This window comes from Molothrus ater, chromosome 5, assembly GCF_012460135.2.
Source record: "Molothrus ater isolate BHLD 08-10-18 breed brown headed cowbird chromosome 5, BPBGC_Mater_1.1, whole genome shotgun sequence".
Lineage (NCBI taxonomy): Eukaryota > Metazoa > Chordata > Aves > Passeriformes > Icteridae > Molothrus > Molothrus ater.
In genome coordinates, this window is record NC_050482.2 from 56,381,895 (window position 1) to 56,396,961 (window position 15,067).

Below are 15,067 nucleotides of genomic sequence, written 5' to 3' on the forward strand. Positions count from 1 at the left end.
TATTGAGCATGGCCACTACTGCCAAAAATTGCTTCCCTCAAAACCCCAGGGAAATCCTGCTCTTTTATTAAACCATTGAACAATCTCTTTTAGTTGAATCCATTCTAGGGAAAAATTAAGGAGTGTTTCCTCAAACATTCTCTTTGGAGGTGAGAACATGGCTTGCTAGAAGAGATACTGGACTTTATTCAGCCTGAGATGATGCCTGGATGTCTTGGAAACAGGGACTGGAAGGAGAGCTGTCAGCAGTGCAGGACACCATGAAGAGAACTCTGGCACTGGCAGTGGGCCCATGAATCCCTGATGGAGTCTGGAAAAGACCTTTGGAGGTCTCCTGCTCCAGCCCCTGAACTTAGCACTTCCACTGGGTCTGCTGTGAAGTAGGGAGCTCCTTTCTTAGATTTTATATGTATCATTAGTATTCCTAAAAAAAAATTGGCAGGAGACTAATTGTGTGCTACCAGCAGAGAATTTGGCCCCCTAGGCCCTGTAAGCCTCACACAGCTCAGCTGTGAAGACACCTCTTAATCTGCTGGAATGGCACAGTCACCTACGCTGATTGCAGTGGTGAATGTGCCATGAAATTTTGGCTAAGTAAAATTTAAAAAATGTGTTTGATGTCAGATAAGTGCGTTGGCAAATCTGAAATGTTCGGAGACAGCTTGGACTGCATGTGAATTTATGCCAAATGCAACCAAAAATAGAATACAAACTTCACCTTTAAGCTGAAGTTTTCCACTGCAGTACTTCAAAACCACAAGATTTTGACTTTTTATCTCCAAACAGTCTAGAAAATAAATTTTAATAACTTTAAATAATTTTAAGAGTACCTTAGACCCAGGAAGTTAATTTATAAGTATTTATTTTGGGATGTGGGAGGGGGAAAATTCAGAGCAACACAATACCTAAATGTCTGTGTGTTTGAGTGTGTACAGGGTGGTGGGAGCGTGACTGTAACCTGCCACATCTCTGCTTTTGTATTTTTTGACTTCTCTTAAATAGATGAGGCTACCAGATTTTGTAGAGTTGCTTGTACAAAGGAGACAGGGTTTAGATCCCCATGTTTGTTCTCTGTTCTTGTGGTAAAGGAGGATTTGAAACCCAGGGCTGTGAAGGTCAAATTCCCAACTCTGTGGTGTCTTGTGAGATACACCTGTGTCGTGAGGGTGGTGGGAAATAAGCATATCCTTTCAGGCTAAACATGGAGAGGTATTGTGAAGCACCACAGATGTGTGAGGGCCAGCTTCAAAGTTCCTGGGACCCTGGGGATAACATCATCCAGAGCACAGATTTCAGAGTTTAAAAAAAAAAAGTAGGGGAGGATTTCAGCATCCTGTATCACACCACCAATTTCTTGTAATGAAGAGTATGTGGTGCATATTTTTGCCTTTTCTATGACAAGTGCTGAATTCCTCAGGGGGCTGGTGATTGTGCAGAAAGCTGGCTCCCTCCCTGCCTGCCTCAGCTGGGAGCTGCCAGGGCTGAGGCTCAGCCAGGGGAGCCTGCGCAGGGGCTTCCCTTGTTCCAGCAGGATGCTGAACTCAGCAGCCTGAGTGTCTGAGAGCAGCAGCAGGAGGGGGCTGAGGGGTTTCAAGGGGGAAAAAGCTATGGAGCAGAAATGCATTTGGCCATCCTGAGTGCCTGGTACTTGGCAAGCAGTGGTCACGTCATCAGGCAAACTGTCCTTCCACGGGCAAAGAGGGAAATGCATCCTCCTTAATGGAAGACAAACAAGCCCTATATGTAGCAACACACAGTTCTGCATGGGAAGCAGTGCATAAACACTATGGACTAAACTAGTGCAGGCTAAGATCGCTGTTCAGAAATACGAAATTGGTTCTGAAAAAGAGACTCCTGAGGTAAGTCAGAGGCCAGAAAATGAACTGCTTTTGTAAACCTCCTGCAATTCCATGTAGTGAACAAGGTTACACGTGAATGAAACCATGATGTATGATTTGGCATCTTAAACATTAAAAATCCTTTAAACTATAGCTGCAGTGTTCATTCCCAAATGATTTTACTTTGTGTATTTATTTAGAGAAAGCTGAAACAGTTTGCCATTTTTGTGAATTCAAAAGCTGCACATTTCCAAGACTATAAAAGAAACCTTAAAAAGAAATTACTTTCAGAACTCAAATGATAATATTTAAAAATTGATTAAAAATGTATTTAAAATTAAATGGGTGTAGGAAAGAGAAAAGCTCAGTTGTCATCTTTTTGTAACTTTATCAGATAAAGTGATTGTGATGCACACATAAAACCGGACAGCACAGATTTCTGTTCATCATGTTTATTTCATTTTATGTTATGAATTTGCCTGAACAGTTGCTTCCTACATTGTGAATTATCTTTTGTGGGAATGTTTTGAAACATTTAAAGTTGGAGGTCATATAAAATATAGCTGTATGTGTCATTCTAAATTTGTGCATAAACTCTCACACAGATTTGGGTTTGTGTACTCATACAAGAAATCTTAATTTTATAGTTCTGGAAGGTAAGCATTTGTATTTATAATAACAGAATGAGACTTAGAATGCTTCATGAAATGTCAAAACTTTGTAAATAATACTTGAATATAGGAATTGGGTTAGAATCCCCTGAAGTATGGTGAGTTTTCAAGTGTTTTCAAACACCAACAGCTTTCCAAGCATGCACAATATGAAAGTCTAAGTTACATTTGTAATGGTGTTGTTCAGGTTTTGTTCTTAAAAACTAGCTCTAGAAAGTGTGGAAATTGTCATAGGAATGCTATTCCATTCATTTATAACTCAGGAACATTGGAGGAATGAGATTTGTTGAAATGACCACTCTCAAATAATGTCATTGTATTCCATTTTCTGACCTGTAAGCAGAAAAATTAATTACAGAAGAGGATTTATTAAAAAAAAAAAAAGAAAAAAAGAACAACAACAATAAAATTAATACAAAAGTGTTATTTTGCAGAGATTGCTGTTTAAGGTACCTTAAATTTTTCCAGCAAGTCCATTCTGTTAGGGCTGCTGTCATATCAACCTCCACAGCACCTGCTCAGCAAAGCCTTTGTACTGTCCTGGAAGCAATGTGCTCTCGGTTGCTTTTTTCATAGCCTGCTGGATGGAAGAGGCTGTGTAAGCCAGGGTTTCACATTACTGAGCAGTGATAATTAGAGCTACCTGGCTTTTTTTTAAGGGGAAGAGGTAATCTTTTCTTGAGTTGGATAGAATGTGGGCTTTGGGCTAATATTTTCAGTGCTAGGTGCAGCCTGTTCATTCCTTATGAGGGTTTATTCTTCGGCAGTATTTTGCTTACCCTCTGCAAGTCTGTACAGTCTTGTAAGGCAGAGCAGAAGTCTGCGAGCAACTCCCTGTCCTGTTGGGCAGGATGTCAGCATATTGGGCAGTGAAAGAGGGAATTGCTTGATTCAACCTAAACCTTTTTTCCATTTTGCCACTAACTTCCCCAAAAGCTCCATACTTGCCCAGCCCTGCTGGGTCAGTATGATCAGAAGTTAAAGGTTGCCATCTAATGGGGAATGTACATAATACAACCTTCATTGGGTTTTACCAAATTATCTCTTCTTGTTCTTCTCCATGTACCTGTGAGTATTTTCTTTACAAGGCACTAGGGGAATGAGAATGATATTTTATTCAGATTTTACATGGGATGGTAAAGTATATTCTATCAGTAACAAGGCATTGCAACCTAGTGAGAAAATCCAGTCATTCAGTGTAACCTGATTAAATCTGATTTCTTAATGGTTTTTCTATTCATTCAGATATAGATGAGTGTTCCTTTGAACGGACCTGTGACCACACCTGTATCAACTACCCTGGAAGCTTTGAGTGTCTCTGCCACAAAGGCTACACCTTGTATGGACTGACGCACTGTGGAGGTTTGGAAACTGAGTTTTGCTTACATGTGTGTTTGTTTGCTTTGGGAACTGTTTACGGAGACACTCATTCTTTTAGATTAATGTTTTATAACTCAAGATGATAAAGATATAATGTTAAAATACACTTAAAATATCATGAGCTGGGTGCGACTAAAATTTCAGTATCTCAAATATGCTGAAGCATTCCCAAGAGAAAAACACCAATGAAAACCAATGTCCCACCATTTTTGATCAGAACTTCCACAGGACTGAGGTTACTCACTACTGCAGGGAGGCATCATATGATTAGCAACAAAGAGAATAGGGGAAAGAAGTCAGTTTTGCAAAGTTTGCATATTTGGCTCTGATGGCATTTGTCCTTAGCAGTCTGTGGCATAAACTGCGTCTGACATGCCTAACAGAAGGCTGTGGTGGATCTTCCTCCCATCTTCTGGGGACCCGCTTTCAACCTTTTTGGCATGACTGGAAAGAATTGGTCCTGTAATGTTTCATTTTGTAGGAGAGGGATATTTTTGAAGTGCAGCATTACCACAGTGACCAAATCAGAGGTTCAGCTAATGTAGCAGAAACAAAGGCTGGCCCCTCACTTCTGAGGGCTGCATTCACCTGATTTTGTAATGTCAACACTGCTAATGGTATCTCTGCATGGCTTCTTTTCTGGGAGAAGGATGTAGGATGCTGGTCTCTCTTTTGTGGAGAAGTATCACATGAATTCCTGATAAGAGTAGGGGCAGGCAGGAAGAGAAATAAGAGTCCATCTAAGGAAGCAGTTTGGGAACAGACCCCACTTAAAAGCAGTTGTGAATGCAAATTCAGAGTCTGAAAGTTTTTGGGACCTGTGTTATATGAGGTGTAGAGAGACTGATCTTCAGTTTCACTGTTAATTCCTTAATTACTTAATGCACTAATTTAGGGAAAGCCTCAAAGTTTGGGGTTCTGCCTCAGTCTTTAAATAACCTTCAGCCTCAGTTCAGTTTCAGTCTTTTCAGTAAGACTGAAGAAGGACCAAAACTCTCACTGGAAATACTCAGTGCTGAACTTTGAGCAAAAACATAACTGGATCCAAACCTCCTGCTTTTTTCCATTATGAGCAGATGCAAAATCACAGCTCTGAATCCAGACTTGTCCAGGCCCCAAGTTTTACCACTTAGGTCTGTCATTAGTTTTAGTCCTTGCTTAGTTTTGATGCTTAATTTTGAGGTCTGCCAGTGAGCCAGAGCATCAGGAATTCTGTATGTCTGCTGTTGATTTGGTGTCATTTCAGCTCATGAAATAAATAAATGTTCTTTCTGGTGGTGGAAAGAGAGGAGATGAGAGATTGACCTTGCTGGCACGAGTATATGAATGCTGAATGCATGGACTAAAAATGATACACTTCATACTGGCTAAATACTTTTCTAATGCATCAAAAGTCAAAATATTTTCTGTGGAATATCAGTGATAACATACATAACTTCTTCACCTTCTTTCAAGCTTTACCTTTTATTTTTATTCAAGGAGTGGAACTCTAAACTACCCTTTAACTGCTTAGTTTCTTTCGAAAGCATCATTTCCTCCTTCACTTGAACTTCTAAAAGAAACTCTGGGAATCACTGTGGAGAGTTTACCTCCTTGTTTTGCTGAAGTGATGTAATCTCACAGAGGTTTATGCCATTTTTCTGTATTGTCCATTGTTGTCCAGATGCTGCAGACACTTTTGAGCAGCATGTTTTGTATCCAGGAATTTCAGTGTAACTGGTCCTGGCAAGTAAACTGTGTCAAATGCATAAATCCTTGGGAGAGTAGGAGCTGTACAGTTTAAGGACAAATACATGCAATATGCACTACAGTTGTTTGGCACTGTCTGCCTTTATACATGTTTATATGGGCTCCAATGTAGAAGATGCAGTAGAAATAGTTTCCTTATGCAAGTCGTGTCCTAATGTACAGTATATGTGTATACACATGGTTAAGACTCTTCACAACTTTAAATATGTTTTCAGATATTGATGAATGCAGCATCAGCAATGGTAGCTGTGACTTTCGGTGTCTTAATACCATGGGGAGCTATGAGTGTGTCTGCCCACCTGGAAAGAAACTGCACTGGAATAAAAAGGACTGTGTTGGTAAGTGTGGAAGTGTGACTCAGAGGTGACTGTGGTGAATGTGTTCTCCAGGAGGGTGCAAAAGCCCATGGTTTTGTTTTAGAGAGGCTGCATTTTCACAATCTAGATCCCCACATTCATTTTATAAACTCAGAAACACCTTTGGAGCTCCCTGGGCTAGGATACAATTCTAGGTCAATTAGTGAATGATCAATATGTTAGATTTTATTTGTGTGGAATGTTTTTTTTAAGTTTATTAATCCATTCACAGAAATCTAAGTTGTTTATTATTATTATCATTATTATTATTATTGTTGTTGTTGTTGTTGTTGTTGTTGTTGTTGTTGTTGTCGTCATCATCTTAGGTATTTTATACTTTTGTCCTTAATTTGCCCTCTTCCCATCTCTGTAATGTCAGCTATAACTCTATTTACCTCTAACACTAATTCAGTATATTCAAAATATTTAACTGTTTACAAGTAGGACATGGTAGGATATAATACTGACATTCACAGAACCACACCCCAATTTTTCAAGTTATCTCTGAAGAAGTCCTGCTTCATATAAAGTACTGACTTTATACTAGCTGTGTTAAAAGTATTAATCAAAATGAACACAATTCCTGAGACCAGAAAAATTTGGTACTTGCTGCTAGTGCCAGCAAGTGGCAGACCTGAATTTCTGTATCCTTTAAAGAGATAACTTATTTTTCTGGAGTCTTACGTGAAGCACAGCAAATCTTGATCATGGCTACAGCCAAAGTATTTTCTGTGAGATTTTAATTCTGATTTTTTATTTTTAATGAGAACAGCATACCTGGGGTTTTTCATGGCCACATTTTTAGACACAAATAACTTCTCATAGGCACATCTGGGGATGATACCTAATACCTAATTGGGAGCAAGACAGAACAAGAAAAAGGGGGATCTCCCTTCAGGGAATGTCTGCACATACTGAGAGAAAGCACTGCTTAATCTGGAGCAGAGAGTACTGCACTGGCCTCATGTGATCATGCAATTGTGGCATTTTTTTACATGGGTACAGCAGTATAGTAAGCACTTTATAACAAAGGTGGGGTGGGGGGTGAGAGCCTCAAGCTGAATTCCAGCCTTTGCCTCTATGTTCTTCCTAAGCACAATTAAGTGTTTCACTTTCCTGCTTACCTGGCTATTACCTTCCCTGCTATGTAGAGAGCTAAGCATTGTGACAGCAAGAAATAGCTCACTGTGGTTTTTAGTTATCCACTAGGTCTCCCTTGCCATATACCAGTTATTCCTCTGGAAAGGATTTTGTAAGCTAGCAGCTGGGACTAAAATTTTTGGAAGTCTGCTATGAAGTTAGACTATTTGTGCTATATTCCCTCTCAGCCTACTAAGAATGTTGCTTTTTTGAAAATATTCTCCTGCTTGTAAATTTCTCCTCCTTATTTATAATGCTCAGTTGAAGATGGAAATAGAACACCCTTGTCTATTGATACACACTCTAGTCGTTGGTGACTTCAGTGAGGCTTAAAATGAGCATCATCTCCCTGCTGATCACCTGCCTTTATTACCAACGTTTTTGAGAGGAAACTATATTCTCAATTGTTACAAAAGCACAACAAAGAGTGGAATAATTTTATATTTAGTGATCCTGAATACCACGTGATTTGGAGACATTTGCAGTAACAAAACCCTCTTTTGCTCAGCAGTGGCACTTCATGTTTTGTTGCCTCCTCAGTCCAAGGAAATAGTTTCCTTAAAGATATCACCAGAGTAGCATACAAGACTTAGGAGGGAGATAAGTGAGGGATGATTATTCCCATATCTGAGATGTGAACATCAGGCATGTTGATGGGACTTGTATATATTTATATTTAATGACCAGTGAGGCCAGGAATACAAACCAGCTGGAGGCTGCTGGGACTCTTCCTCTGCACTCAAGCCAAATCAGGCAACACTCATTCCAGCTACTGCTTGGAACTGCTTGGTTTCATGTTGGCTTTCCTGGGCTTTTGCCAAGCCCTGGTAGACCCAAACCAGTCTAGCTGCTACAGCTCTGGTGTCAGAAGCAACCCCTACCTCAGTGGGATCTGCTGGCAAGCTGACAGGTAGGAAGAAAGACATTTACAGTACTACAGTCAGCAATGAGAAGAACAAATGTCAGCCAAACCTCTCTTGTAAGGTGAGCAGGTTTGGAAGAAGTAGCAAGAAACAGTTGGAGAAAAATCATGTACCTGAAACAGCATTTCTATGGGGCTGAAGCAAGAACTGCCCTACAGCCACGTGGCTGAGATTTAAGTAGCTGCTTGAAGAGGTGCCCAGCTGCACTTGGTCAGCAGACAGTGCAGAGGGGAGCCCTCTGGGGAAAGGAGGGAAGCAGTGAGGCTTCTTCCTCCCTGTCGGAAGTGATGGCATGTGCCAGCTGCAGCCAAGAATGAGCCTTGTCATTTGTGAGGGAAAAGATGTATTTAAGTAACACTTCAATCCAGAGGAGTGGCAAAATAAAATAAATAGAGGTTATGGTTATCAGTGTCATTCCATCTTCTCAGAGTGAAACACAGAGACTGCTCCAACAATTAACAAAAACTTCATGTGTCTTCAGCTGAAACACAAGTACTGCCTTACCCAAGTATGAAGAGTCACTTGTGAGACCTGCAGGGTGCTCTGTCTTTATCCTGCCATGAAGCCAAGAGGAGAAGCTGGATTTTTCTTTCACATGAGCTGCAATGTGCCTCATGCTGTAGGCACTGATGAGAAATGGCTCTGTGATCTCTGTGTGTGGCACAGGGTCCCTTCTAGCACTGTTTGGGGCATTTCAGCAGTGTCTGAAAGGGCCAGCAGGACGATCCATCTCCATCCTAGCATCTGCTGCCTCACCTCTGCCTGGCTGGGAAGTTTTCTAGCTCCAGAAGCTAGAGCATGGAGCTAAAGTTCAAAAGTCAGTGGGAGTTACAGAATTTAAAAATATAATTTTAGTGGTCATCTAAGTAAACAGACCATTGTGCACAGTGTGTAGTTGGTCTGTTAAATCAGAGAGCTGTGCCTCCAAAGCAGAGAAGGAACCTCTCAGGTGATTAGTGTTACCTATTGCTTCTGAGATCAAGATGAGCACACAGAATTGTGCTCATAGAGCACAAAGATCCCAACGTGGAGGATAGGAGAGAAAGGCTGATGTAGAGTTTAGGTCTAAAAATGTGAAGGGAGTTTCATTTTCAAGCGCGAGCTCAACATCCCAATCCAAATGCCCTCCCTTATGAGATATATGCTTATTTCAGAAACAGTTGTATCTGTCATTATGGTTTTTGCCACTTCCTGCCTTTTCTCACCATTGTATTCAAGTGTGCGCACAAGGTGCTGGGTTGAGCAGTGTCCAATTGTTTTACATTTCTTTTTTTTTTCTCCTCAGAGATGGTGAAATGTCTCCCAAATGCCAAACCAACTCCCAAGGCTCAGCTAGTGTGCAGTAAGACAGGAGGCATAGAGAGCTGCTTCCTGTCATGCCCATCCAATACTCTTTTTGTTCCAGGTTTGTGCAAATTATTTGTCCTCTTCATCTAGGATGTGACTTGTTGACTTTTCTCTCTTAATGCATTCATGATTCTTGCATTCATTTTTTGTTATGGACAACAGTAAATGAGCAAAACCTCATTATAAATTAAATCAAGAAGAGCTGATTGTCAACTCCACATGAGAAGTTTGGTCCTTCATTGTTTAATTTGAGACGTCAGTTGAGAGGGTGGGAAAATGCTAACAAAAAGCTTGTATTAAAAAATAACAAGAATTCACTGAAATCAACTGTTCATTTTTGCCTTCCCTTTTGCCACAGCAATTCAATATATAACAATTTCTTTCTGCACCATCCTGGTTAACATGGGCACATCTCTCAGTCCAGCTGAGTATTATTTATAAAAAATAGGGCATTTCATTCCCCTCCCTCTTTTTATTTTTTACCATTTGCTAGTGGTCATTTTCATCTTCACATTTTTGCAGGGAAGAAGGAGGGGATTGCTACTCCTTTTTCATAGATCTTCTGGCACAGGATTATTTTTGGGTGTCTACTTTTCATGTTTAGTCTTGGCATTATATGCAGTCAAGCTAACATTTTATTCACATTTTATTACCAGTTTAGGAGATATTAGTGGAACTGTGCATTTCTCTAATTGTAAGCACCAAGACAGAGTTTTATCTCTGTAATATGTAAATACTGTTATAGTTCTAAGCACACCATTTCTGTTTCTGCCAATAAGTTCTGTTGGAGCCTGAAGCTAAAATTATTATGAAAATACATGGTTTATTTTCTAAATTACAGGGAAGCAGAAGGATTTTGCCATGGACAAACACAAAATATTTTTTACTTGTGCACACCTAACCTTGTGCCAAATCACTAATGAAGTGTATCATTCCAGTGCTGGAAGAAACAAACCTTGCCATCAACACTGTGAAGTGTCGAAGGTTTTTAGCAAAGTATTTCAGCCACTTAAAATCCAAGCTCAGCACTTAAAATATCTCGTTGTTTAGCAGCTCTGAGAAGCTGAAGCCCAGAGTTTGGTGAGGCTGTTGCCCGTGTGCTGACTGTGTTCTGTCCCCCAGACTCAGAGAACAGCTACACGCTGAGCTGCGGCGTCCCCGTGCAGCACGGCAAGGCACAGCCCAGGCGCAACTCCACCCTGCCCAGCTGCTCAGGTGGGTCTGCCCTGCTTGCTCCCCTGTCCTGGGCCCCAGAGGGAGGGCATGGACCTCGGGGATTGCAGGACATCAGGCTCATTCCTAGGTAAGGCAAGGGTTAAGGTCTTGCCTAATAACAGACGGAAAAGCCTTGCCACAGGGTTGAAGCGGTGTAAGATAAAAAAGTAATTCTTGCAAAAAAATGGGAAGGTAAAAAAGTAATTCTTCAATGACAGCTTTCAGGTGCACAAAATATGGCTCCATGTACATGTGGTACAGGATTTCTGTAATTCTGTAAGGTTAATTAATTAGGATATCTGGCTGGGACATCCAATAGGAAATCAGTTACCCCAGTAATCCACCCATGGGTCAGCCCCCTTGGGGCTTCTTTGCTCTCTTCTCTTGTCTCTTAAGTTCTGGTAGAAAATAAGATGTCCTTGTCAGGAATTCTCTTCTTAAGAATAAGGCTAAACAGAATTCCAAATATGTATTAGTAGGGTTAGCTTATTATTCTAAAATCTAAGAGAAAAGGTAAGAAAAATACCAGGAGTTATATAACCATGTATTAATGGTCTACAAAGCTACAAATATATTGAAAATTTATAAAAAGTAAAAATCTTGAGGCATCAAAGGTAGCCAATGTTCCCCAAAAACTTGAAGCCTGGCAAAATTAGAAACAGCTGAAACAACATCCACCAGTAGGAAGAGTCAGCTCACCTTACGCATACCTGCTGTACTTCTCTCCCATTTTCCAGTTCTCCATGTATTTCTTATATATCTGGGATGTGCTGGGAGGTACAGTGCTGTGGAGTGACACAGCCTGGCAGCAGATGTGCCTGTTTGTGGCACAGGATCAGGCCACCTCTAAAGTCCTGCCTCAGCAAAGCCCTACCAAGGAAAGAGGGACCCACACTGTGGCATCATCTGGGACCACCCTCCACATTCTGCAGGGCCAGCAGGCATCCCAGAGCTGCTGGCAGGTGACATCCAGGCCAGTCTTTTACTCCAGGGACTTCGTGAGGAAATCAGCCAGCAGCTCCATTTTCTACTCATTGCATGACTGCATAACAGCCTTTAAAACAAGACTGTGAAAGCTGCCTTGGGTTTAAAACTGAGGGATAAAGCTTGAAAGCCACAGACTGCAATAGAGGCAGCTCCTTTGGATGGTTTTCAATTGCCAGCAACATAGCTCCACTAAATTAACCTTACTGGCACTAGCAGGAGCAGAGCTACAAGTAACATGGGAATTCACAGACAGAGAGCCCAGAAAAAAAATAAAGGTAGGAATTAATCTTTCTCATAGTAAAAGACAAATTCACCCAAAATCTGAGAAGATGTGCAGAGCAAGCATGGTGCTGGCACATTCATTGACCTGGTTGGGCCCAGGGGTAGGAACTCTCTTAAAAATTGAACTTGTGGAAGTGAACCCCCTTGTACAAGCTGTGTAATTCTTGGGCTGACTCTTTTCTAAGTCACAAGAAAGCTTTTGAGACTGTTTTTAAAAATAAGATCCAGATCTCGTTTCATTTCTGTTGCAATGGTAGCTTTTTTACTTTACATCAACAGATTCCCCAGCCCCTCCAATCAAGCAGAAAGCTCGTTTTAAAATCAAAGATGCAAAATGCCATTTACGGCCTCGCAGCAAAGAAAAAACCAAAGATTCTGGGAAGCAGGCTGTTTCAGGTAGGTGGTTTCTTCCAGCATGTAAACAGCACTTAATTTTTTTGTTTGTTTGTTTTCTTGTTCATTTGCATGCTTTGTTTTTATGCTGCAGATAGGGAAAAAAATCAATGGTTTACATATTTGGTCTGAATTTAAGTTAAGGCCAAGGGTCCCTCTGTGGCTGAACAGTGCCTTGGGTTTGGATCTTGGGTGCTGAAAATCTCACGAGTTGCTTTGAAAAATCTTTGTTCAAAAAAAGTACATGATTTGGGAATGAAGCTGATCCTTTTTCTGGCCTTGTAATGGCACAAATACCCTGAGACAAAAAGCTGTGACTAATGCAAAGTTATATGAAACCATGTCAGTTTGGTTTGGTTTGGTTTTCCCAAATGAGGTTTTTAAAAGAAAAGAAAAGAAAAGCTATTATTTGTTTGGTTTATGCTGGATTAGTAACCTATTGTAGCACCAAAGACAACCCCTAAAAAGGAAGGTTATTATGAAAATCTGATGTTACACAGCCTTAGATCTTTTGTTATGAAAGAGTGAGTAGTTATGATGTTAGAAAAAATATTTATAAGATTTAGATGTCATTAACAAAAATGTGGTATTAAAAAAGTGAAATTGCTACTTAACTTAGCAGCTTACACCAAACATCTACTGGTGATGCATTCTGTTATGAATTTGTCTTACCACCACTTTCACTAGCGACTGAGAAATCTTACTTGAGCCCTGAACAGAGAAGAGTAAAAATACCTATTTTTTTAAAAAGTGAATAGTTTAAAGATTTTATTTTTAAAATTTAGACTCATATTTCATCTTTATCCCACAATCTACATTTTGTATCTCTCATTTTACAAGTATTGACTTAAGTCTTAGTCATCAAGATGCTTACCCTGTGAATAAGATGTGATCATCAGACTCATTTTTAAAGTCATAGAAGCCGAATATTTTGGTCCATACACTCACTATGGGAATGTGTTTCTTGGATACATTTCCTTGTCCTTTGCTTGCTTTGCTTTGTGATGTTATGTCATCTGAACTTCTGAATCTAACAATAAGATTACATAGTGTAACCACACCCTTGGAATGAAATCCTTCTGGTGTTTTGAGTGCTACAAACTTCTCTGTCTTCCCTGACCTGGAAGGTTCATCACTTGTGACAAACTACAATTCTTGCTCAGATAAAACCTTCCAATACATTTTCATAACCTCACAATCAAAGCCTTTTAAAGCCTTTGCTATCTGATGATTGTCACTTCTGAAAGAGATAGAATACTCACTGATAGAGTCCCAGGCCTGACATTCTCACAGATTTATGAAATTGACTCCTTTGCTTTGTTCAGCCATCAAATATAGTTTATAGTATTTGCTGATTTAAAATAATTTCTGTAAAGAGATTTCTAATCCTTGTGCAAAAAGGGTTGGGCAGTTTTAGGCATTGGAGGCACCACTGTGCAGCTGAGCATCACCAGGCTGTGCTTTTGCCTTCTGCATTCATAGCAAAATGAGCAATCCCAACACTGCCCGGCGAAGGTGTCTCACAGTACACAGGAAATGTTATGAAGTCTGTCACTGCCTTCATGATAACCCAGTGAGATATCACCTGTTAGCCTGTCACGTGCTACTTTGCTACTTGATTTCTTCCCTGTGTTTCTTCTCTCATGCAAAGGAGGTCAGTTCCCCTGTACAGACAACTGCCAGGTGACCTTTGTGAACCTCAAGTGTGATTCTTCCAAGAAAAAACGCCGAGGCCGCAAGTCGCCATCAAAAGAAGTGTCCCATATCACTGCAGAGTTTGAAGTGGAGATGAAGTCTGAAGAAGTCTCAGGTTTGTGAAAGATTGGTCTGTGGAGAGAAATCAGAATTTAGTTCCTCGGGGTGTTATTAAAATCTCTTTGATGTTATTTCATCAAGCTGCCATGACCACCTTTTAGCACAACACCTTGTTCAACAACCTCTCCAAACTCAAAGTTTCAGAGCTTTAATTGAAAAGAGCCAGGGATGAAATTAAGCCAAAGGAACAAAAACAACCTGCATCAAAATTCCTTCAAGGCCTTGAGTTAAGACATGTGCTTTAATCCAGTGTGATTTCTTTAAACAGCAGAAGTGCTAATCAATGTACAGGGAACATAAAGATTAGGTAGAAGTTCTACAAAAATGATGATAAAAATATCCTCTGAAATGTAAGTTGCTGAATATTTACTCTGCGAAGCAGAGAGTTTTATCACATAGTTGAAAAATTCATGTTTTCTTACCAAACTTTGGAATAAAAGTAATTGCCTCAGGTTATAAATGAGATGGAATATTATGTTATAAATTCCAGCCAAAGAAAATGTGGACTGAATCCTATAAAGATGTCAGTCCTCAAAGGCAGATTTCTTAACCTTGAGGGGCACATCATTAGCCAAGTGATTCAAACAGCAGTTGTGCCTGAAAACACCTTTCTTTTTGTCACTAACACAAAGGTGTTTTGGTCAGGGAAGTGGCAGGAGTTCCTAATCAACTGAGAATAGCATGGGCAGAGAAAATTCAGGAGCATTAATGGTGGCAGACTGAACACACACCTGAAGGAGAGCACATTGGGATTGATGCTTTCTGCAGCACTCAGTGTGCACTTGCAGGCCATGGAACTGCTCCGTGGACCTCAGGATACTCTCCTGTCCCTTTGAAAGGCCTGATATTGAATACAGTGAGCTGCTGCTTCAATTTATATGGACAAGACAGTGAAACAAACAGAGGTGTCATAGTGCAATGCAGGCTAAACTTTTTTTTAAGCACCTCTTTTAAACATGAATCTCAATTGC

At 40.3% G+C, this 15,067-nt stretch overlaps 1 protein-coding gene across 1 annotated transcript in view; it reads left to right on the plus strand.

The window, feature by feature from the left end:
- Positions 1-15,067, plus strand: part of SCUBE1 (signal peptide, CUB domain and EGF like domain containing 1) — a 192,680-nt gene that overhangs the window by 159,908 nt on the left and 17,705 nt on the right. The window contains exons 10-15 of the mRNA XM_036404941.1: positions 3,755-3,871; positions 5,854-5,976; positions 9,343-9,462; positions 10,527-10,619; positions 12,168-12,284; positions 13,933-14,091. Of these exons, the coding sequence (XP_036260834.1) occupies positions 3,755-3,871; positions 5,854-5,976; positions 9,343-9,462; positions 10,527-10,619; positions 12,168-12,284; positions 13,933-14,091 (729 nt within the window). The remainder of the gene's footprint in view (positions 1-3,754; positions 3,872-5,853; positions 5,977-9,342; positions 9,463-10,526; positions 10,620-12,167; positions 12,285-13,932; positions 14,092-15,067) is intronic.